At 38.3% G+C, this 23,125-nt stretch overlaps 2 protein-coding genes across 4 annotated transcripts in view; both read left to right on the forward strand.

Annotated features, from left to right (window-relative positions):
- The first annotated feature begins 907 nt into the window (after positions 1-907).
- On the forward strand, positions 908-15,028 carry rab12 (RAB12, member RAS oncogene family). Its single transcript, XM_084119555.1, has 6 exons — positions 908-1,326; positions 3,135-3,195; positions 6,565-6,703; positions 6,781-6,870; positions 8,980-9,084; positions 11,268-15,028. Exons 1-6 carry the CDS (start codon positions 1,122-1,124, stop codon positions 11,373-11,375), a joined length of 708 nt encoding a protein of 235 aa, XP_083975681.1. The 5' UTR covers positions 908-1,121; the 3' UTR covers positions 11,376-15,028.
- A 324-nt stretch (positions 15,029-15,352) lies between these two features.
- mtcl1 (microtubule crosslinking factor 1) overlaps positions 15,353-23,125 on the forward strand; it is a 79,677-nt gene continuing 71,904 nt past the window's right edge. Inside the window, exons 1-3 of one of the 3 annotated variants that reach the window (XM_084118753.1) lie at positions 15,353-16,470; positions 20,915-21,139; positions 21,278-21,436. In XM_084118753.1, the coding sequence (XP_083974879.1) occupies positions 15,727-16,470; positions 20,915-21,139; positions 21,278-21,436 (1,128 nt within the window). In that variant the 5' untranslated portion in view covers positions 15,353-15,726. The remainder of the gene's footprint in view (positions 16,471-20,914; positions 21,140-21,277; positions 21,437-23,125) is intronic. The other 2 variants (XM_084118751.1, XM_084118752.1) reach the window with 2 other exon arrangements.

Here is a 23,125-nt window from a genome sequence, read left to right on the forward strand (position 1 = left end):
TTATTTATTTACTCATAGAATATATAATTTGTATGGTTATATAGAATATAGATGATATATTTGTAAATGTATTTATAGATACATTTTTTATATTTGCAATTTATTTAAGAATCTTATTTGCAACATTCACACACAAAAAAAAAAATTTGATTAAAATCATACTCTTAGTTTTCTATATTACATGTACGATATTTAGATTGTATTAGTAAAAACACATTTTTTTACTGTCAAAGAATAAAGAAAAGGTCGGTGTATAACTGGTATCATAATATTTAGATTATCGGTAGAAAAAGACTGATCCTGGTTTCTCCCAAGGTTTTTTTTTTTTTCTAAAAAAGTTTGTTTTTGACTCTTAAAAGAGTTTTGGTTCCTCGCCACTGGCATTTAATATTCAACAATATTATTGATCTGCCTGCTTTGACTCCATTATATGAGAACTGAACTGAGCTGGACAATGACATCATTGTTTTCTCCAGAACAGCTATATATATATATATATATGAACTAAATTAATTACTTTTTTTACAAAAAAAAAAAAAGAACCATCACTGAACTTCCATAAGCTGGACTACGACACTATTTTCTTCTAGATCTGCTGTACAGCAGAAACAAACTTTGTTGCATTATTTTCCTGTTATCACTGTAAAGTTGCTTTGAAACAGTCTGTATTGTAAAAATTGCTATATAAACAAAGGTGACTTGACTTGACAATAAAAAAATGAAGACTATAGGCTAATAAAATAATATACAGTTAATAGTGGCTGAAATATCAGGTAGAATGATGGTGCTTTTCTAGTAAATAACTATTGAAAAAGCAACATATGTCTGCTATTGATATGAAATATTATTTCTAAGTGATGAATCGTCCCAAGTGTGTTTATTCTAAAGGGGAACTTTGCTCCGCTCTTCCTTTGGAATGCGTCGGAACCGGAAGTGGTGGTGACGTCACTGGCCGCTCTCGAATTCCCAGTGCTGGACAACAACTGACTGACTGACTGAAAACTTTGACAAACTCTTCCGAAAAGCCGCTTTAAAGTGTTTTAAAGTTCCCCTCCGTGATGCGCGGGTGTGTTTGAAGCGGGCTGGCCGTGTGGCAGATGTGGACTGGCCGTTAGTGGTGGATGGAGTCGGGCTTCGGGGTCCAGCGGAGGGCCGGTGGAGGCTCACCCGCTGTGGGAGCGTCGCAGCGCCGCAGGAAGATGCCGCCCAGAGCCGCTGATTATAAACTACAGGTGATCATCATCGGCTCCCGCGGTGTGGGAAAGACCAGCCTTATGGAGAGATTCACGGATGACACCTTCTGCGAGGCGTGCAAGTCCACAGTGGGTAAGTTAAGACAAACTATTAAGAAATACTGACAGAAATAGACAGCTGTCAGTCAGTCTGGATGGTAAACAACAACGACTGTCAGTTTATTTGTGTACTAGTGCCTATTATCTTTATGCCTCGTTATTATAACAATACATACCACGTTATTGTGTTTACCTGCTCACAAAACAAATAAATTCCAGTTCAACTGTCCCAAGTTATGGATAGTTCACTATAGATAGATAATGAGGGGACAATATATACAGTTTAGTATAGTATAAATAGTTAACTATTAGTAAACTAGATTGCTAACTATTGGTAATTAATAAACTCATTGGTTTAGTATGGCTAGTTAATTATATCCCGTATAGCTATTAATATACTATGGACAGTATGGAGTAATAGCCTATTTGTGACTGAATAATAATTTGTAAGCTGCAGATGGTTATCATAGTGTACTTAGTAAACCATAGATGGTTATTATAATGATTATACATAGCTAACTTTACATACTAGTTTAGTATAGATTGATAACTATAGCTAGTTTGGATAGCGTTGGTAGTTAACAGTGATTAGATGGGTATTAGTTTATTGTGGAGGTGTGTGTAAATTATATATATATATATATATATATATATATATATATTTATATATATATATATATATATATTTATATTAGTGTACATATATACACAGAAAACCATTTTCTGAAAATCACTTCTTGGCTTGTGACCATGTAAATCATTTAATTTGATATAATAATAATAGTAACACATATGAATAAAAACAATTCAGATGATTTAAAAGGGTTTTATGTTAACATGAATGTCAGTTTAGTTTGTGTCTAAACTGTTTTCATCCCTCATTCTTGTGCCCAGTTCTTCTGTAATGTCATTACACGAGAGATCTGCCAAGCGCTGAATCAATTTGCATCAGTCATGTGAACAGCAGCACGTTAAGAGAACACACACAAAAATTTGATGTAAAGGGATATTTCACCGCTGGAAAGGAAAGATGAGTGTGTATTTAAATTGGGTCATTTATGTAGTAGAAATGTGAAATTATTTTAGAATTTGGTGCCTTCTAGACTGAGAAAAGCCAGAAAATGTATTTTTGGCTCATGTGGATGAAAGACTACAACTCCCAGAATGCACTTGCTTCGCTGCCCTACGAGGACACTCCCAAGCCACGCCTACCGGTTACAGAGGACAGTGTCGGGAGAAATGATACAGCTAGGCTACTAGTCGACTGGAAACTGAAAAGACGGTGTTTTATCGTGAGATCCCCCTATGGGCGGGTTGAACACATGCGGGACAAGCTCCTCCTACTGTCTGGAGTCTCTCGCCTCTGGACAAAAAAGCCTCCGATGACGCAAAATGACGATTTTTGCGTCATCTGAGGTTTTTTTCCAGACACACAATACAGAAATCTCTCGTCTCAGGGGGACATGAGGGAGGGAAGCACGGTCACCCGAAAATACTACCGGGTTTATACTGATACAAAGCTTAATGCAATTCGGTGAAGTATCCCTTTAAATAATAAAACCCTTTCATACAAAATCAGTGATTTTTAGCCTTTAACTACATGAAACTGTTACGGCAAGGTTTTCACTCACTCATGACAGGCGTTCACATCAGATTATTTGCATGCTGCTATCTAACCCAGTATCCCAAAATAGACAGACACAGGTTCACACAGCTGCCGCGACATGCCGGACCCAAATATGTACATTAAATATGAATGATTTCAATTATGAGTTTGATAAGCATGAATTTTGAAGAGTTTGACTGATCTTATTTCTTCTCATTTTGTCTGTGGTTTTGAAGGTGTGGATTTTAAAATCAAAACAGTGGAGCTGAGGGGAAAGAAGATCAGGTTACAGATCTGGTGAGTGGAGAGGAAGTGCCTTGTCCTTATCATTGACTCAGCCCACCATGTCACTTCCTGTGTCTCAGAAGCACATGAGATCAAGTCGCTCGGCACAAAGTCACTCATTCCAGACCGGAGTCTCTGAGACCCAGCCAAACATCTTTCATGTGTAGCTTTTGAGATTTAATCAGATGTGTTTGCTTACGGTTAACCAGCCGCTAACTAACACTGAGGCCTTGAGTGTACTAAACTCACAGCTAGATTTGAAATTATGTCAGAAAGCATATCTGGAGTTATTAAAGCATTATCATAAACTCTGTGTGATTACACACTCGCAGCATCCCAGAATTCAGCAGTGAATGTAAACGTGCATTTAAAGTGTGATATCACTAATATCATCTCACTAACTGCAATGTATGTCCATGTACGTCCCTTCTCTCCTTCTCCTTATCAATCCCGCCGACCGCTGGCTGTTAATTCTATTCTATGTAGTTTGATTCTTTCAGATTCTATTCTATTCAGTTTGATTCTTTCAGATTCTGTTCTATTCAGTTTGATTCTTTCAGATTCTAATCTATTCAGTTTGATTCTTTCAGATTCTGTTCTATTCAGTTTGATTCTTTCAGATTCTATTCTATTCAGTTTGATTCTTTCAGATTCTGTTCTATTCAGTTTGATTCTTTCAGATTCTATTCTATGTAGTTTGATTCTTATAGATTCTATTCTATTCAGTTTGATTCTTTCAGATTCTATTCTATGTAGTTTGATTCTTTCAGATTCTATTCTATTCAGTTTGATTCTTTCAGATTCTATTCTATTGAGTTTGATTCTTTCAGATTCTATTCTATTTAGTTTGATTCTTTCAGATTCTTTTCTATGTAGTTTGATTCTTTCAGATTCTATTCTATTTAGTTTGATTCTTTCAGATTCTATTCTGTTCAGTTTGATTCTTTCAGATTCTATTCTGTTCAGTTTGATTCTTTCAGATTCTATTCTGTTCAGTTTGATTCTTTCAGATTCTATTCTGTTCAGTTTGATTCTTTCAGATTCTATTCTATTCAGTTTGATTCTTTCAGATTCTATTCTATTCAGTTTGATTCTTTCAGATTCTATTCTATTCAGTTTGATTCTTTCAGATTCTATTCTATTCAGTTTGATTCTTTCAGATTCTATTCTATTCAGTTTGATTCTTTCAGATTCTATTCTATTCAGTTTGATTCTTTCAGATTCTATTCAATGTAGTTCGATTCTTTCAGATTCTATTCTATTCAGTTTGATTCTTTCAGATTCTATTCTATTGAGTTTGATTCTTTCAGATTCTATTCTATTGAGTTTGTTTCTTTCAGATTCTATTCTATTCAGTTTGATAGAATAGAATTTCAGATTATTTTCTATGTAGTTTGATTCTTTCAGATTCTATTCTATTTAGTTTGATTCTTTCAGATTCTATTCTGTTCAGTTTGATTCTTTCAGATTCTATTCTATTCAGTTTGATTCTTTCAGATTCTATTCTGTTCAGTTTGATTCTTTCAGATTCTATTCTATTCAGTTTGATTCTTTCAGATTCTATTCTATTCAGTTTGATTCTTTCAGATTCTATTCTATTCAGTTTGATTCTTTCAGATTCTATTCTATTCAGTTTGATTCTTTCAGATTCTATTCTATTCAGTTTGATTCTTTCAGATTCTATTCTATTCAGTTTGATTCTTTCAGATTCTATTCTATGTAGTTCGATTCTTTCAGATTCTATTCTATTCAGTTCGATTCTTTCAGATTCTATTCTATTCAGTTCGATTCTTTCAGATTCTATTCTATGTACTTTGATTCTTTCAGATTATATTCTATCCAGTTTGATTCTTTCAGATTCTATTCTATGTAGAATAGAATGATTCTTTCCGGTTTGATTATTGTGTCCAGTTCTCTTGTGGTTTGGTTCTATTGTACACTCTTCTGTTTCTTCTATTTTACTGCTCTGATCTGTTCATTTCTGTTCTGTTCTCTTGTGGTTTGGTTCTATTGTACACTCTTCTGTTTCTTCTATTTTACTGCTCTGATCTGTTCATTTCTGTTCTATTCTCTTTTATTTGGTTTGGCTCTGTCAAATTCTATTAGATTCTACTTGTTTCGGTTTTGTTTGATTTAATTTGGGTCTATTCTCTACATTTCTATTCAGATAGAGTTTACTTCATTCAGTTCTATGTTGGGATGCCAATTTTCAGGAATTTTGAATTGCCATGGTTGATTGTGGTTTAAAATTAATTCAGAAAATCACATGTGGAGGACTCCAAATAATTAAAAAAAATATGAATATCGGAGTATCTGCATTAACCCTTTTAATACATTCAGGCTGTTTAACATAAGTTTAATTTGTTTAAATCACAGTCCATTTATGACTGATAATGTGGCGCGGCGCCTATAGAAAATACAGATACAAGACTTTCTTATTGTGAATTTTGAGTCTGCTTCATTTTTTATTATTTTTTCAAAATAGATTAAAAAAAAAAATGGATTAGAATAATCAATTAAATTAACAACAACAATGAATCAATCATAGATTAATCATGAGCGTCCCTAGTTCTGTTCTACGTAGTTTTATATGGTTCTATACTATTTTAGAAGTTCTATTCTGTTCTGTATTAGTGTAAACTAATCTTTGTTATTCCATAACTTGTTTGTTCCAGTGGAGTCTGGGTCAGTCATCTACTAACCAATCACAAACTAATACTAACCCACCCACCCACTTTAGGATTATTTTATTTCCCTTTGACCCTGAAACACACCGGCTTCTCTCACAACACACTCCTTCAGATGTCTGCTTGTGAACCGTGTCTGTAACACATGTCCGCTCACGTCCAGCTTCCCAGCATCCTCAGCTCCTTCACTGTCCGTCTTAACTGCTCATTGACATGTGACGCCTCACCGGTCCTCATTGTGACATCATATCCTGTTTTGGAAAAATGCAGCCAGACTAGGGTGGATAAGGTACAGTAAAAACGAGGAGATAAACATCTGTCATGTGTTTTTTTCTTTTCCCTTTGAATCACGATGTGAAAAATCCTCTCATGAAAGACTGCTGAGATATATGAATGCTTCTTGAAATAATTAAAGTAAAAGTCTTTATTTTGAACTTCCTGTTCTTATTTTGAGCGAATCATTGGGTGCATGTTGTTTGTCTTTCTGATCTGTTATAAAAATGAAACAAATTGACTTTCTTTTTCAGCTGTCTCCACAAATCCCTCTTACCTTTTCAACTTCTCCCCTCCAACCACCTGTGATTATAGAGACACATTACACTGTTAAATCAATGCTCTTTCTTTTGTAGTCTAGCATATGATGTATTCCCCACTCTGAATGCTATGAGAGTCTAATAACGGTGAATAATTGCAGGGACACGGCAGGTCAGGAGAGGTTTAACAGCATCACGTCGGCGTATTATCGCGGCGCTAAAGGCATCGTGCTGGTCTACGACATCACCAAGCAGGAAACCTTTGAAGACCTGCCTAAATGGATGAAGATGATAGACAAGGTGATCAAACATCAAAAACACTGATTCATTTTCGGTTGCGCTGCAGTTATCTAACCTTTGCTTCTGGCTCTGTGCAGTATGCGTCAGAGGATGCTGAGCTCTTATTGGTTGGGAACAAACTGGACTGCGAGTCTGATCGCGCCATCTCACGGCAACAAGCTGAGAGGGTGAGACCACTGTTATTTTAGTATTATTTATATTATGTGATTGGGCTGTTAAAAGTTAAGAATGTAGTTTCAGTTCATTCATCACACTATAGAAGGTCACGTTGAGTGCATTGCATTGTGGGATATGATATCTGGTTGTATTTTAGGTCATGCATGCAGAAAATGTGCATAATGCATTTCTAAGCATCCTACAATTGCATTGTATGCATTTCCAAACAATTCTAGCTTTTATTTTTATATTTTGTAAATGTTAGAAATTTTGTCATGTGCGTTTGTGCTTTTTTTTAATATATATTCTATATATATATATATATATATATATATATTCTATTTAGTGTTACTTTTAATAATTTTAGTACATTTCAATCTAAACTTATTTCAGTTAGTTATCAAGGCAACATTTCTGTTCTTTTTCAATCTAAAGTGGTCATATGATGCTATTATGAGTGTAACAGAATAGCTTAACATGCTTTAAAGAATACATTGTTTATTGCAGCTCCTCTATCCACCTTATTCCTGACGAGTTTACTGCGTTTTGAATTATGGGAAGCACTTCCGGTTTGGGGAACTTCCATTCAAAAAGGCTGAAACGAATCATTTCAAATCATAAGGTTGCCCTACAAATAAAGCTGATCGTCAGTTTGACTGGATGAGCTGTCAGTTTCCCTTCATGATTTATTTTCAGACAGCATGAGAACGTTACACTTAGTATTTTAATGTGACATGTTATAACAAGAACATATATGGCAAGAGCTGCTTTCTTTTCCTCGTGATTATTTTCTTTTTTCCCTTTGCAATCCGCTGTAAAAGTATGAAAAAGGACAACATATACTGCACATTTGTGGTCTGTTCACCGAATTCAATTTTAATTTTAATTTTAAAGCCCCTCCTTCTGAAAAGCCTAGAGTGATCTGATTGGCCAGCTGACCCACTCTAATAAGAGTTAGTAGACGTCACTTAGTCAACAGAATGTTCAAAGGGAACCATCAAAATAAACTGAAACCGCGACTTTTAATAGTTTTAGACCAATGGTGTGGCAAATGTTGCTAGCTAATGACTCCTATGAGACACAAAGAGCTCCTATTTTTATTCTGATACCTGTTTATTAGGGCTGCACAATATATCGAAATTATCGAAATATCGCGATATGCATATCGCAACGGCTTGCAATAACTGGAGTCATGAACAAAAGACAAAGAGAAAATCACTCGCTGCTCTTGGCTGAATAACTTTTGTAGCTTTAATAAGAATCAGAATATATTTAATTCATACAGTGAAAACTAAGCAGTGTTTTATTTTTACATTTGATTATTCAGTTTCTGTTGTTAAATAAACCTAAAATAGGCCTTCCTGAAACACTTTACACTGATATTAAAATAACACTTCTAATGCTACAGTAAAACACTGCTGTTCACTTTCAGACGTTGTATGGATGTTTTATTGTCACAAAAAGAATGTGAAACACGTATGTAGGTTATATAATTTTAAAGATATTTTTAAGATAATTTAAGTTTATTTTACACACTTTAAGCATTATATCGCATATCGCATTATTTAATGAGTTATCGCACATTGCATTTTTCTTCAATATCTTGCAGCCTACTGTTTATTTGTTGTTATTTCTGTAGTATAACCTAAATTTAGTATTTTGAATTCAGCTATATAATACTGTCTCAGGTTTACCTTGACATTTAGTTTGGTGGAGGAAAATGCTGAATTACAACTCAGTGTCTTCCAGTCCACTGTCCAAAGCCCTGGACACAGGGACATTATTATCCTGAGTTTTCCACAAAGAGATTCTTTGAATGCTCTAAATAATGCCTCCGCCAACCTTTCCAAACCCACTGAGACTAAAACTTACTCTATTAGTGTGCGAGAACACACTTTAGTTCACCCAAACATTATTTACTCAATCCAGTGTCATTCAAGAGTATCATAAAAGCAGTCCATATATCTTCTGAAATTATATACGATAGCTAGGTGTGGTACTTTTCTGAAGAGAATTGATTGCATTTGAAAAGTAACAAATATTAAATTTTGAATATTAAACTCATTCAGGAGAACCGTCACTGAAATAAAGTACTTTGTTTTTTTCTTCTCTGATGGCAGTTTGCTTCACGGATATCAGGGATGCGTTTCTGTGAGGCCAGTGCCAAGGATAACTTTAACGTGGATGAGATTTTCCTTAAACTAGTTGATGATATTTTGAGTAAGGTAAGTGGAGCTGTTTTATTAAAGGAACACGCCGACTTTTTGGGACTTTATCTTATTCACCGTATCCCCCAGAGTTAGATAAGTCCATACACACCCTTCTCATCTCCGTGCGTGCCGTAACTCTGTCTGACGCATCCACCGCTAGCCTAGCTTAGCACAAAGACTGGAGGTAAATGGCTCCAGCTAGCATACTGCTCCCAATAAGTGACAAAATAACGCCAACATTTTTCTTATTTACATGTTGTGATTTGTATAGTCACAGCGTGTACAGATAACAAGGTCACATGAGACACAGCCATCTTCTAACCGTATACATACTGGGAACTATATTCTCAGAAGGCGAAGCACTGCTACTTCTGCGGAGTGATTTACTCCAACTCTGAACGAACTCTCTGCTCCTCACCACGGGCTTCTCAGGCGCTGCGAGCAAATCACTCCGCAGAAGTCTAGCTAAAGCTAAAGTCCCAAAAAGTCGGCATGTTCCTTTTAACTGTTTTGATGAATTCTTTGCCCACCACAATGTTCACTTTAAAACATTTGATAAAGTATCGTGAGTTTGACTGAGAATGTGGCATTCATCAGCTATCATGGGTGTTTCTGGCTCAAATAGTGTCATCATCAAGAGCTAAACAGAGTTTTTTAGGATGTCAAAAGCCAGAATTTGACTATTGGCATAAAGTCAGACCCACTTTCCAGTTTATTATGGCCAAGAACAGCTCACTTAGACAGGAAGGACCAGCATGTAATCAACTGAAGTTTGTTTTGAACATGACATTTAGGAGACCAAAGCAGGCGAGATATCCCATTTACGTACTGAACAAAAACTTTAAATATCTTAAGATGATCAAAAATTTGATGCCACAAACTTTTACAAATGCAGTAGTTATAGTTGTGTTATCTCTTCCTCATTCCCCATTAGGGCTGCACGATTTGGGGAAAAAATTCTAACTGTGATTTTGATTAATCAAGAAAACAAACAGGAAAACAGAACTAAAACACACAATTTCTTCATAGTTTATTATATTTATCATATTCTATTTTTTACTATGTTTGTGTATGTCCTTAATGTGTTATTTGTTCCGTTTGCTGTTGCATTGTGGGACGGGGAACTAAGGATAAAACATTTCACTACATTACGGCATGTGTTTTTGTCATATAAAGAACGGTAAAATTGCAATATGTCTTTATTTCTTCATTTTCAAATGTCAAGCTTTTATTTTTGGCTGAAAACCGCAGGGAGCCTTTAAAGCGTCTCTTTTAACAACAGCTGGTTTATAAGTGCTTCTCATTACAAGTTAAGGAAGATGGTCGGTGCATTTTGCGTTAAAAATTCACGTTTTAAAGGGGTGGTTGAATATGATTTCACTTTTCTAACTTTAGCTAGTGTGTAATGTTGCTGTTTGAGCATAAACAACATCTGTAAAGTTACAACGCTCAAAGTTCAAAGCAAAGGGAGATATTTGCTTTTAAAGAAATTGCTTTTTAAGGACTACAACAAACGGCTGATAGAGACTACACCACATTCCTCCCGGGTTAGTGACATCACCAACCCTAAAATTTACATAAACCCCGCCCCCGGAACACGATTTATAGATTATCAAGATAGAATATGCTAATCAATGACTAGAAGATAACTACACATAAGCTTCATAAATTCATCAACTAACCATTCAGAAATGTTGTCTACATGTTGTCACTTCTTCTTGAGTCTCTCCATCTTTCTAAATCCGGTTTGAACATAAAAGGCTAAAAGTTTTTGAAATTTTCAGTGCATGTCTGTGTGAGGTAAAAGGACATGAGCTATTGAAGCTCCGCCCCCTGTGCCGGGAGCAGCAGCTCATTTGCATTTAAAGGAACAGACACAAAAACTGCATTTTTGCTCACCCTCAAAAATGGACAACTTTAACATGCTATATACAAATATCTGTGGGGTATTTTGAGCTAAAACTTCACAATACACACTCTGGGGACATCAAAGACTTATTTTACATCTTTCAAAAAGCGCATTATACCACCCCTTTAACCGCCCCAACATGCATTTTGGTTTTGTTTTATTTCGATTAATTTTGCAGCCCTGTTTGCCTTCTCTTTTGAGCAAGATCTTGCCATTTTTGTGTGCAATGTGCATCAGACAAGTCAGTGAAGAGTCTTATAATCTTACAAAATGTTGTGTTTTTCCACAGATGCCACTTGAAGTCCCCAGTAGAGAGCTGTCCAACAGTGTCCTGTCCCTTCAGCCCGAGCCTGAATTCCCACCAGAGCTGCCTCCACCTCGCATGCGCTGCTGTTGAGACTCGACTCATGCTTTATTTAGAAACCCAGCACCTCCTTCGCTCTTATAACCCAACACAGGCTGTTACAGACTCCCGCCACCAGGGGTCCATGTCCTGATGCCCTCACACGGTTGATGAGATGATGGCCTGTCATTACCAGAGAAGATGAAAGACAAAACGCTCAATATTTAAAGCATTTAATCATCCCTCGCTATAGATTTTGCACAAATGATAGACTGTGCAATTAATTACAGTCCATATTTTGGTACTTCTAGATGCCAATAAAGAACATCCGTATCATCACACACACAAAGATGCATTTATTTTTGACGGCCCATACATACACTACCTCATTTCTGGGAAGCACACGATTGCGTTGATCTGACACGTGCCTTTCCTATCGGATACCGCTGCACACATGCCACAAACACGCATCATGTGTACAAACGTGTGTCATATTCATCAACTCCTATTTATGTAGTTTACATCATCACTTACTCTTAGCCGAAACGAGAAACTACCGTTTATATTGGACGACAGATCCTTTACCCCTTGTCTTTCGCTTCTCTTCACGTTTCAAGCACTCATTCAGTGTTTCTTATGGAAAACGTTCCCGGTCTCAAAATAAGAAGCTCTTTTCCAAATCGATTTGGCATTAAAAGCGAAGTGGATCTACATTTCATGCCTAGTGGAATTAATTTATTTCGGCTGTGTGTTTGTTCGGCCCGTTATTAATCACCAGCAATGGTTGGGGTTGAAACTTATAATGTCTTTATGCCTTACGTTCTATCATTGTTACTGTTTTTGAGGTTGGATTTTGTGTTATCCGTTGTGTTTTTTGCACTACAATCCATTCATCGCTAGTTTACGAACAGCTAAAATGCAGAACGTTAGTGAAGGACCTGTGTACAGAAGATTAACCTCATTATTCAGAGTTTTGTTATTTAGTAGGCCTCGTTCAGTGTCATTTCACTCGAGTAGAATAAAGCAAGGTTATTAATTGGGTGTCGCACAGACTGAGTTCATTGTTTTATGCGCCGGATCTGGACGGCAGAACTGAAATGCTCTCGCCGAAAGGGCTATTTCTCCGTGGAGAGCGGATGGAGAATAAAAAGGGACGTTTAAGAGGACCGTGTTGATATTTGATACTCGGACAGCGTCACTAACTGAAGGACACTTGTTCTCTTCAATTAAAATCACTCTGCGTTCCTGGAAAAAAAGCAAAAAAAACACTGATTTACGTTGAATTGAGTTATTTGCCTGTGTTAGATGAAGGACTAGGAATGATTTAGTTGTGTAATATAACAAAACTTTATAACTGGTGTTTGATTGGAAACACTATTTTAACTGAACTGACTAGCTGGCACCAGATATGCAGTGCAACTGGTTTTTGGGGAATATGATGCCTTTTTCATAGCAACTGTCCTTGAATACAGAGGCCTGTGCGCCTGGAACAAAAAAAAATAATATTTCACTTATTGAATATCGTGAAAATACGTTTGGGTCATATCTGACCCCAAAATCAAAATAAGAAAATATTTTGCTTAAAAAAATAATTTGCTATATTTGACATTATTTTTATGACAGTTAAGCCCCGCCCCTTCTAATTACCATAATGTTTTCATCTTTAAAGAATGGCAATGTAACAAATATTACCAAATATTGTTTCATTGTTTTTCACAAATAATTATAATGCAGAAATTTCTTTCTCATTACAGTGATATGAGTGGAAATGTGCTTAATTTTCTTAAAAATAATGTCATGATTTTCATTATCTTTATGCAAAATTAAAAAAATTTTTTTTAAAAATCCGTTTGAAGTGAAATATGAACTGTAAATGTTCTGGACAGTTTTAATGATATTCACTGTACGTCAGCTTAATAGAAAGATGATGTACGTGTGTAGTGGAAGCGCGTTTGCGTTGTTTGTAATGCGTCAGAAACCAGTGTTGTACTAAACAACCCAAACCTGGAGTCTGTTGTCTGTCTTCGAGAGACTAATGTCTTCTGCTGAGGTGAAAAATAGCTTTTTTGTTCTGTATTATTATTATTATAATAACTTTCAAATTTAACTTTTTAACTTGTGTGTCCTTTGGAAGTTTAATAACCAACCTAAACCTGTGGATTTTGTGTTAACAGTGTTAAAGAGAGTGTAGTACTAACCTCAAAATGTTCATGTTTGCAGGCTTGTGCCATATTGTAACCTTATGAGATACTCTAATGATCCTTTTCACCAAGTGCTTTTTACTTTCTTTCTCTGCAGGATTGGCAAATTGATCATTTATTTTGGATAGTAGTTGAATCTAGAGTCAGATTTACTATACTTTTATCATTATTTACAGCAAAACCCCACTGGTAATTTTACATTTGCGTTCAAGGCGCTCTCTTTCGAACCTTTTTGTTTGTATTTATATTTTATTTTGTCTCCATGTATGAAGCTTATAGTCGGTCTTCCCCGGAGGAACTGAGTTCATGTTCTGCAGAAAGACTGTCAATGACGCATCCGTTGTCTTGAAAAAGTGAAACCCAACACGCTCTTAAAACTTCTCAATTAGTAGCAATACTTGTTGCCTTTATGAACCTCCATTTTGTACAGAATAAGTCTTGGTTTAGTCTCTCAGCCAATCATTGTATCAGTATTTACTACATTACAAAAACAAAAATTGAAACATCCTCATGACGTTGCAAAATAGTTCTTTGTACGAATAATACATTGATATTAGTTATTTGAAACAGTTTGGCATGTTTAAGTAGTTTTGTGGTATTTATAACTTGTTGCATTTTTAAACTAATGAAGTGCAAATAAAGATATATATTTATTACATAGATGTGTGTTAGTAATTCTGATGCTTTTCCTCCTGTTTACGTAACTTACTTTTGCACAGTGTTATTCCATCCATTCTTACAAAACAAAATGTTTGATTGTGTGTTCAGTGTTTGGGATCTCACTTTTATTTTCAGAGATGTACTGCGTCCTTTTCACAATATGATGGCGCTATTGGATAAACAAGTTAATTGAATAACTACAGCAATGTAGCTTTTTTTTTTTAGATCAAGATAAACAAAAGTTTTGGTAAATGCTCACTGGGAATTTTAGAAATATGAGTGCAAACTAAAAGGTAGGCCTATCAGATGATGATATTGTGCGTGCGCGCGTGTGTGTGTGTGTACAGTACCGTGCAAAAGTCTTAGGTCACCACCAACTTTGTTGTTTACGAATGTTTTAATGAACATCCATATTTATTTTTCTGGCTTTTTATTAAGGTACCAACAGAAAATACATTAAGTAGCCTACACAAAATGTAAAAATAAATATCTGAACAGTATGGCTTCTTTAAGCAAAAATCTGTATTTAGTGTGACGTGGACTTCTTAAAGTTTCTCAAAGAGGAAACTATGAGAAACTTCTCATCAGAAAGTTTTCTTGGCCTTCCAGTCCGTTTCCATTCCATTTAGGTTTAATAAGAGAGCCAGTTTCCTGCTATTGCTCAAGTGTATGGGGAGCTCACTAAACACCTGCCACTTTAGCCTATAGAAGCCATTTCTTTCAGATTTGTTTCTGTTTTTTAATATTGCGTAAAAAAATCCTGTATTTTTCTGGTTAATTTCCTGTATTTCAACTCAAATCGCCCGTTAATGGCAACATACTCTTTTTAATAAATAATTTCAAGACTATATAAACATATATTTTGTAAAAAACAAAACACCATTTTCTTTTTCAACATTTAGTGTTAAAATGGTGCTATATTTATTCTGTTTAAAGACTCACCGGGTTGTAATCATCAGTTATGGTTTTCATTAAAAATATTGTTTTTAATAATATCATATTTTTAAATATTATAATAGTATTAGCCTATGCTATTTTATTTACACCTGTATCTAATGATAAAAAAGTATTTCTCTCCCTGTTTCTCTGTAGTAGTGTAGTGGTGTGTGTGTGCGCGCGCGCGCTGCTCATTGCGTCTCCATGCGTACGCACGCGTGCCTGGCCGGTACCGGAGCGCGAGGAGGGGTGTGCCCGGTGCTTGTGTGTGAAAAACAGGCGCATGCGCATGCGCTCCACGAGACCTGAGACACGGACGGGGAGCGTCAGACCGCAGCGGCTGCAGATTTTCCCGTCAGCCTGGGGGGGAGAGGACAGCAGGGAGAGATGATGGGAGGACTGTAATCCCGGGGGAGGGATGGACCATGGACGGACGGATTGATTCAACGCACAGAACCACGGAGATTCTCACTTGACACAACACTCTATCCACCGTATTCCGCTCGGAAGCGCGAGGAACGACACGGTGATGGCAAGTGCTTTACGGTTGCGCGTCCATCTGAAGTGATGAGACAGAAGCGCGCGGCTGAATCCTGTCAGGTTGTATAATGGAGAGCTCCAATGGCTCCGACACCAAACCGCAGAGCCATCATCCTCATCCTCAGGTGGAGAAGAAGAGGTTAAACCGCGCGCCGTCCCCTGCCAGACCCGTCCTGAAGGATGTCCACTCGCGAACGGCCAAACCGATCGTGCCAAAATCTCCCAAATTCAGCAAGCAGCAAACGTCCTCCGCGCCGGTGACGCCTCACAGCCGCGTCCCGAGACGCACCGTCCCGGGCGCGAAGGACAAAACCGCATCAGCACCTGCAAAAAGCAACATAAAACCCTCAGCGACAAAAAAGGCGGTTAAGGTCACTCAGCATGCAGCATCCGAACCGAAACCGGCGTGCAAAGCGATTGATACCGCCGCTCCGCAGATCCCCAAGAGCAAGGGGAGGCTCGCCCCGATACGCGTTCCCACCGCACGCGGCGTCTGCCAGACGGACAGCAGCTCGGATTTGTCCGATTGTCCCTCCGAGCCGTTGTCCGACGAGCAGAGACTGGTTCAGGCCGCCAGTAGCGATGCGGAGTCCGGCTCCGGTTCCGGTTCGAGCGAGCAGGCGGTCGGGGTTCGGGTGCGCGCGCTCGCGCTCGGAGCGGCAGGATCTCAGGCTTCACCGGCGCCCGGTGCGCACGCGGACCAATGCAAAGCGGAGAAAGACGCACAATTCAAAACGGAGGGTAAGGAAATGGCCCAGGAGGAACTGCTGAGGGAAATCGAAGACCTTCGATCGGAAAATGACTACCTCAAGGTGAGCAGACACTCTCGAATGTAGGCTACTATGGTACCATGGTATTCTTACAAGTGACTTTTTGAATTTTCAATATAATCATCTAATACATTACGGTTGCATGATATTGCAATGCAAGAGGTCATACGGAGAGGGTGCTTTCAATCCTTACCCAAAAGTATTGTGGTAGTATGGGACAGTGGTGGTGCTTTGATATACAGAATGATTGAATCATTCAATTATGGTACATGTACAGAATATTTTTAGATTCATGTCTGGTGTTCTTCAGAAGGATTATGGGTTGAGCTGCTGCTGTAAATCCACATGACAGTTTTACACCTTGATTTGTTTTTTCACGTGATGACCCTCTTGATAATCCAAATTCATCCTACTCATTTACACCTCTTAGACTAACAGTACTGCAGCATCATTTGTCCCTGAAAGCATCTAGTCTCACTAATGTTTATTCTTTTGACATACATTTGATGCCAGAGTACATAAATACTTGAAAGTAACATGGCACAACCATGTTTGTTTTTTTGGACATGTACCATGGCGATACCATGCTTTTTATTACTGAAGTACTGTACATGTCATTGGAGTACCATAAGCATGTTACAAAATCCTATACAAGAAGAATTGTGATGGTATTAGTTGACAGTGCCATTGTACTAAGGTTCTCCAACATAGCCTACTTAAAAAAATACAATGATAGTAAATAAAATGTATTTTTATAGCACATATAAACACAGCTAAGCTGACCAAAGAGCTGATCAAATTACAATTACATAGCATAAAACAACATAAAATAATATTCTAAAACACCAGAGAATAAAGATTTACAGACCGTAGCCGCTAGCTTCAGTCGCTAATGCGCCTCCTGAGGCCAGGGGAGTGAGGTTTACACGCACAGCTCCTACATCTGTTACACTCACTCCCTAAACATTACTCCCATCCGGGTCACGGCACCAAATGTAATCGGTCCTACTTGACTTGCTCTAGACCTGACTAGCATCAGTCGCTAGTGTGCCTCCTGAGGCCAGGGGAGTGAGTCCGAATTTTTCCCACGTTAAATAATAAATACAACCTCACGTTGTCAGTCACGTTTACACACTGCCTCCGAAAAAAAAATTCAGATCGGGTTCAATTTTCTGCATTTTTCGCATCCGTAGCAAGCATTTTGAGAAATGTTTTAACAATTCAGAGCCACCGTACAAGCAAATGGCAAAATCCAGAACTGTTCAGGATCAGTTGGTTCATTGAAATTGGTGTTCTTCTTTTTAATATGTGGCTCCAGTATCGCTAGCAAAGCATCGGACTGAGCCACTGACATCCTGAAGTTAACTTTGAATCGCTCGGGATAATCCCTCAGCGAACTCTCCTTCCTCTCTACGCAATCTCAGGATTGGATGTACCCAATATTTCCTCTTTCTTTTTGTCTTTTTAAGAAGAGAGGACAACAAAATCCCCACTGCTTGTATTGTTTTGCGAATTTTTTCTGCAACGGAATAATTAATACACATCTGACATATGGCGCTTTTCCACTGCATGGTACGGTACGGCTCGGTTCGGTATGATTTAAATAGCCAGTAGACAACAGCCAGCGCTGTAGCGCCTGTTTTAAAAGTATTTGCTTTAAAAAAAAAAAAGAAAAAAAAAAAAAGAGTATAAACTTCAAAAAAAGAAATGGCTGAATCGTGGTCAGTGGACGAGGTGCAGACGTTCCTCTCGTTGGTTGCCGAGGAGTGGATGGGGAAACACGGAATGAAAAATTCGCATTTAATATGATGATATCATGGCAGTAGAGACGGCAACTATAACGATCAGTCTCACCCACTTTGAAGCGGTACTAACTGCAGTGGAAAAGCAACCGAGCTAAAGCGAACCGAACCGTGCCGTACCGAGTCGAGTCGTACCACGCAGTGGAAAAGCGAAGCGAGCCGAACCGTTCCGCGCCGAGTCGAACCGTACCGAGCCGAACCGAGCCGTACCATGCAGTGGAAAAGCACCATTAGTGCGCAATGTTTCTGTGCATGATGTATTTTTAGGATGACGAATACGAAAATACGCATAAGAAAATTTTGCATTCAGTGTGCAAGGACCTTTACTGGCCTACATCCGTTACACTCACCCCTCGAAACCCCACTCCCATCCGGGTCATGGCACCAAACTACTCGACCCTACTACTCGACCCTACTCGACCCTCTCCGAGTGGGATTCAAACCGGGGTCTCTGGCGTGGGAGGCGGGTGCTAACAAACACGCTAAAGAACGCAGCCAATAGCATCAGTCGCTAGTGCACCTCTTGAGGCCAGAGGAGTGAGGTTTACAAACACATCTCTTACCTTACATGAGGAGAGCAAGATCTAGATCCATAAATCTGTACTTTGACTGATTTTAGGTCACATCAGTCCACAGGGCGCAGATGCATCCAACAGGCATCAGAAAGACCCTCAGAACTCCCGCAGGAAACGCATCACAGTCTTTGCTCTCTGTGTGAAGTGTGATGGGTAGATGAAGGCAGGCCTAATTAGCATAATTCCATAAATGATTGATCTTATTTGTCAGATGCGCCAGGGCTCGGCTGCGGTCACAAACAGGATTTTCATAAGTTTATCTCTGAACACTGCATGTTAATCCGCTTTAGTAGCTGTGCGTGTAATTCTGCGTCCCCTTAGTACACACACGTTCGTACACACACACACACACGTCCCTCCTGACCCTGAGCACCCCTGTGCCTCCATCTGTGGGCTTATCTCTCTTTTCTCTGTCTATCTCTCTAGAAGTAATACTGCAGCATGTATTGTGTGCAGCTCCATGTTAGTACTATTAATCATTTAGTCCACCATAACTCATGTTTGACAGGAACATCCATACAGCACATGGCAGGTTGCTGCTGTCACATGACATGGTCCCCAACATACAGTGAAGGTCATTGTGTTTGGGCTGTTTGTCACTGTCTGTCTCTCTTTCACTGTCTTTCTTTCTGTCTTTCTTCCTCGACTTTGTTTTTCACTGAATCCGCTGAGGCATTGTGGAGTATTTACTGGGAAATGAGGCGTCACAAATGACAGTCATTCATTACAGTTCAGGACGGGGGTTTCACCAATGACTACAGTTTCTTTACCTGCAGTCTTGTTTTTTTTCTTTTTCTTTATTCTAGTTGGGAGGTTGTTCTTGTCATTTCAGACTGTGATTTCCAAAATCAGACCAATTAAATTAAGATGTTTGGCATGTTTGGTTGGATTAGAACGAACCCTCTGACGGTTCGTCAGAACGAAGTTTTGACGCAATACGTAATAAAAACCGACCAATCAGGTTGTGAACATATCCTTATGCCTTTAGGTTCTGTGTTAAAATGCCAATGTGAATGCTAAACAGACCAGGACTAATTTTTTTTATTTTATTTTTGGTCCAAACCAATTAATCCGAACTACAAGTGTGAACACACCTTTAGAAATCTGAATGAGGATTTTTATTCTGATTCTGATTGTCTTTCTGCTTCTAATCATGATGTTCGTTCTGATTCTAATCCTAATCCCGATTCTCGTTTCCCGGTTCTGATTCTCATTCTTTTTCTCTCCGCCATTCTCATTCTGGCCTAAATAAAGTTAGTTAATAAAGTTAATTAAGTCATATTGACTTTAATTCTGATTCTCATTTGGATTTTCAAATTAATTTTACAGGATTATAAAAAGAAAGTTCACCCAAGTGCATTTCACATGATTTAGAGTTTTTAACCTGATTCTAATCCTGATTCTCATTCTGATGTTCAATTTGATTCTCATTTTGATTCTAGTTTTGGTTCAGATTCTGATCGTGTTTCTGTTTCTAATCTTGATGTTCATTCTGATTCCAATTCTGATTCTCATTTGCATTCTGGTTCTAACCTTAAATCTAATTCTCAATCTGTTTCTAATTTTGATTGTTATTCCAATTTATATTCATGTCTTCTGTTCAATCTTATTTTCTGATTCTGCTGTTCATTATTCTGATTTTAATCCTGCAGAAAATAATTTCAGTGCAAATTCAGTCAGATAGATTTTAATTAGACCCTGAATAAGTATGATTCCGAATTTTATACTGATTCAATCCTGATTCTAATTCTAATCCACATTCCGATTTTCATTCTAAGTTCTGATTCCAATTCCAATTCGGATTCTCATTCTCTTTTGGTTTCTAATCTCGATTCTCATTCTGCTGTTCATCCTGATTTTCATTCTGACTCTTATCCTGATTTTAATACTACAGAAAATAATGTCAGTGCAAATTCAGTCCATAATCAGATCGATTTTGAGTACAATTCAGAATAATTTTAGACTGATTTCAGTCCTGATTCTGTTTCTAACCCACATTCCGATTTCTAAGTTTGAGTCCAATTCTGATTCTCATTCTCTTTCAGTTTCTAATCCCGATTCTCATTCTGCTGTTCATTCTGATTCTAATCCTGATTGGGTTTTCTTCAGGATGAAGTGGACGAGTTGCGAGCAGAGATGGAGGAGATCAGGGACAGTTATCTGGAGGAGGAGGTGTACCAGCTCCAGGATATACGCAGGGAACTGGACCGCTCCAACAAGAACTGCCGGATCCTTCAGTACCGCCTGCGCAAGGCTGAACAGAAGAGTCTGCGTGTTGCACAGACCGGACACGTCGACGGAGAGCTTCTACGCGGAATGGAGCAGGACCTGAAGGTGTTTTTGTCATAGAGAATGGAAAAATTGATAAAAAATTAGTTTTAATATCTGATTTGTGTTAGATAAGTATTGAGCTCACTAACTTATGTTGCACAGATGAAAACAGGATAATAAAACATGTGTCTCTGCCCACAGGTGGCCAAAGATGTATCTGTGCGTCTGCACAATGAACTGGAGACGGTGGAAGACAAGCGTACACGGGCGGAAGATGAAAATGAGCTGCTCAGGCAAAAGATCATCGAGGTGGAGATCTCCAAACAGGCCATGCAGAACGAGCTCGAGAGAGCCAAAGAGGTATGATACGCCAGCTCACCGGATTTGAGTCCATATTAGATTCTAGTGCACTTTTATTGAATTGGATAATGTAGGACAAGAAGTATTTTATAAGAGGAGACTCTTTAAAAGCATATTTATGTAGTAGTGTGGCTATGGTGCAGATTTTTATTCATGAATGCTGTTCACTGTCAAGTACAGAGAGTGGTTATAACCGTTACAGGGATATTCTGGGTTACTTACAGCTTAATTTCTGTGTACAGCCTTTTAGTTTCTGTGTACTACTACATCAAATAATTTCCTAAAACAAGCGGGAATTGCATTTACAGTAATACTGTTTACAACGAAAGCCTGAAGCAGCTCAGATTGTTTAAAGGGATATTTCACCGCTGGAAAGATGAATGTGTATTTAAACTGGGTCATTTATGTAGTAGAAATGTGAAAGTATTTTAGAAGTTGGTGCCTTCTAGACTGAGAAAAGACAGAAAATGTATTTTTGGCTCATGTGGATGAAAGACAACAACTCCCAGAATGCACTTGCTTCGCTGCCCTACGAGGACACTCCCAAGCCACGCCTACCGGTTACAGAGGGCAGTATCGGAAGAAATGACACAACTAGGCTACTAGTCGACTGGAAACTAAATCTCCCCCTGAGACGAGAGATTTCTGTATTGTGTGTCTGGACAAAAACCTCAGATGACGCAAAAATCGTCATTTATCATCATCAGAGGCTCTTTTGTCCAGAGGCGAGAGACTCCAGCCAGTAGGAGGAGCTCGTCCCGCATGTGTTCAACCCGCCCATAGGGGGATCTCACGATAAAACGCCATCTTTTCAGTTTCCAGTCGACTAGTAGCCTAGCTGTATCATTTCTTCCGATACTGTCCTCTGTAACCGGTAGGCGTGGCTTGGGAGTGTCCTCGTAGGGCAGCGAAGCAAGTGCATTCTGGGAGTTGTTGTCTTTCATCCACATGAGCCAAAAATACATTTTCTGGCTTTTCTCAGTCTAGAAGGCACCAAATTCTAAAATAATTTCACATTTCTACTACATTAATGACCCAATTTAAATACACATTCATCTTTCCAGCTGTGAAATATCCCTTTAAGTTTTAAATAAACCTGAATATTACTTCAAGGCAGCGTAGACAAACCTGGAAATGACCCACAGACTGTAAAATTGCTGTGATGGAAATCTTGCTGTATCACCTTAGTTGAATAAGGCACTAAAACCCGGATGGCCGGATGGTTAGAATTCCACCCACGGTTAGTGTACTGTGAATTGCTTTGAAGTATGGATGAATACATTTAACTTTGAAGCTTGCTGTCTGTGCATTAATGCATGAGAGGCTATAGCGGTGCACACTGCTTCTGCTTCTGTAATCAGATACTGAGGAGTTACCCTGGAGTTGCTCAGGTTAATCTTAAACTAATCTGGAAATGAATCACAGGCAGGACCATCTGTATCTGTACATGTAGATGAACTGCAGTATGGAGGAGAATAACATCAATGTCTGGCCTTTATGTCAGCACCAAAGTTTATGCTTTATCGGATATTACTGTTCATGTAGTGTGTACTATACTGTAGCTGTTTGTGAATGTAAATGGTATGCAAAGTTTCAGTTTTTGTCTCCCTAAAGAAAGAAGCAATTCTGAACCGCCTGAAATGAGTTGTCAGTAATTCCAGTCTCACTTCTTGCTTCAGCCTACGTAGG

This window comes from Abramis brama (genome assembly GCF_963993115.1).
Source record: "Abramis brama genome assembly, chromosome: 7".
NCBI classification, from domain to species: Eukaryota; Metazoa; Chordata; class Actinopteri; order Cypriniformes; family Leuciscidae; genus Abramis; species Abramis brama.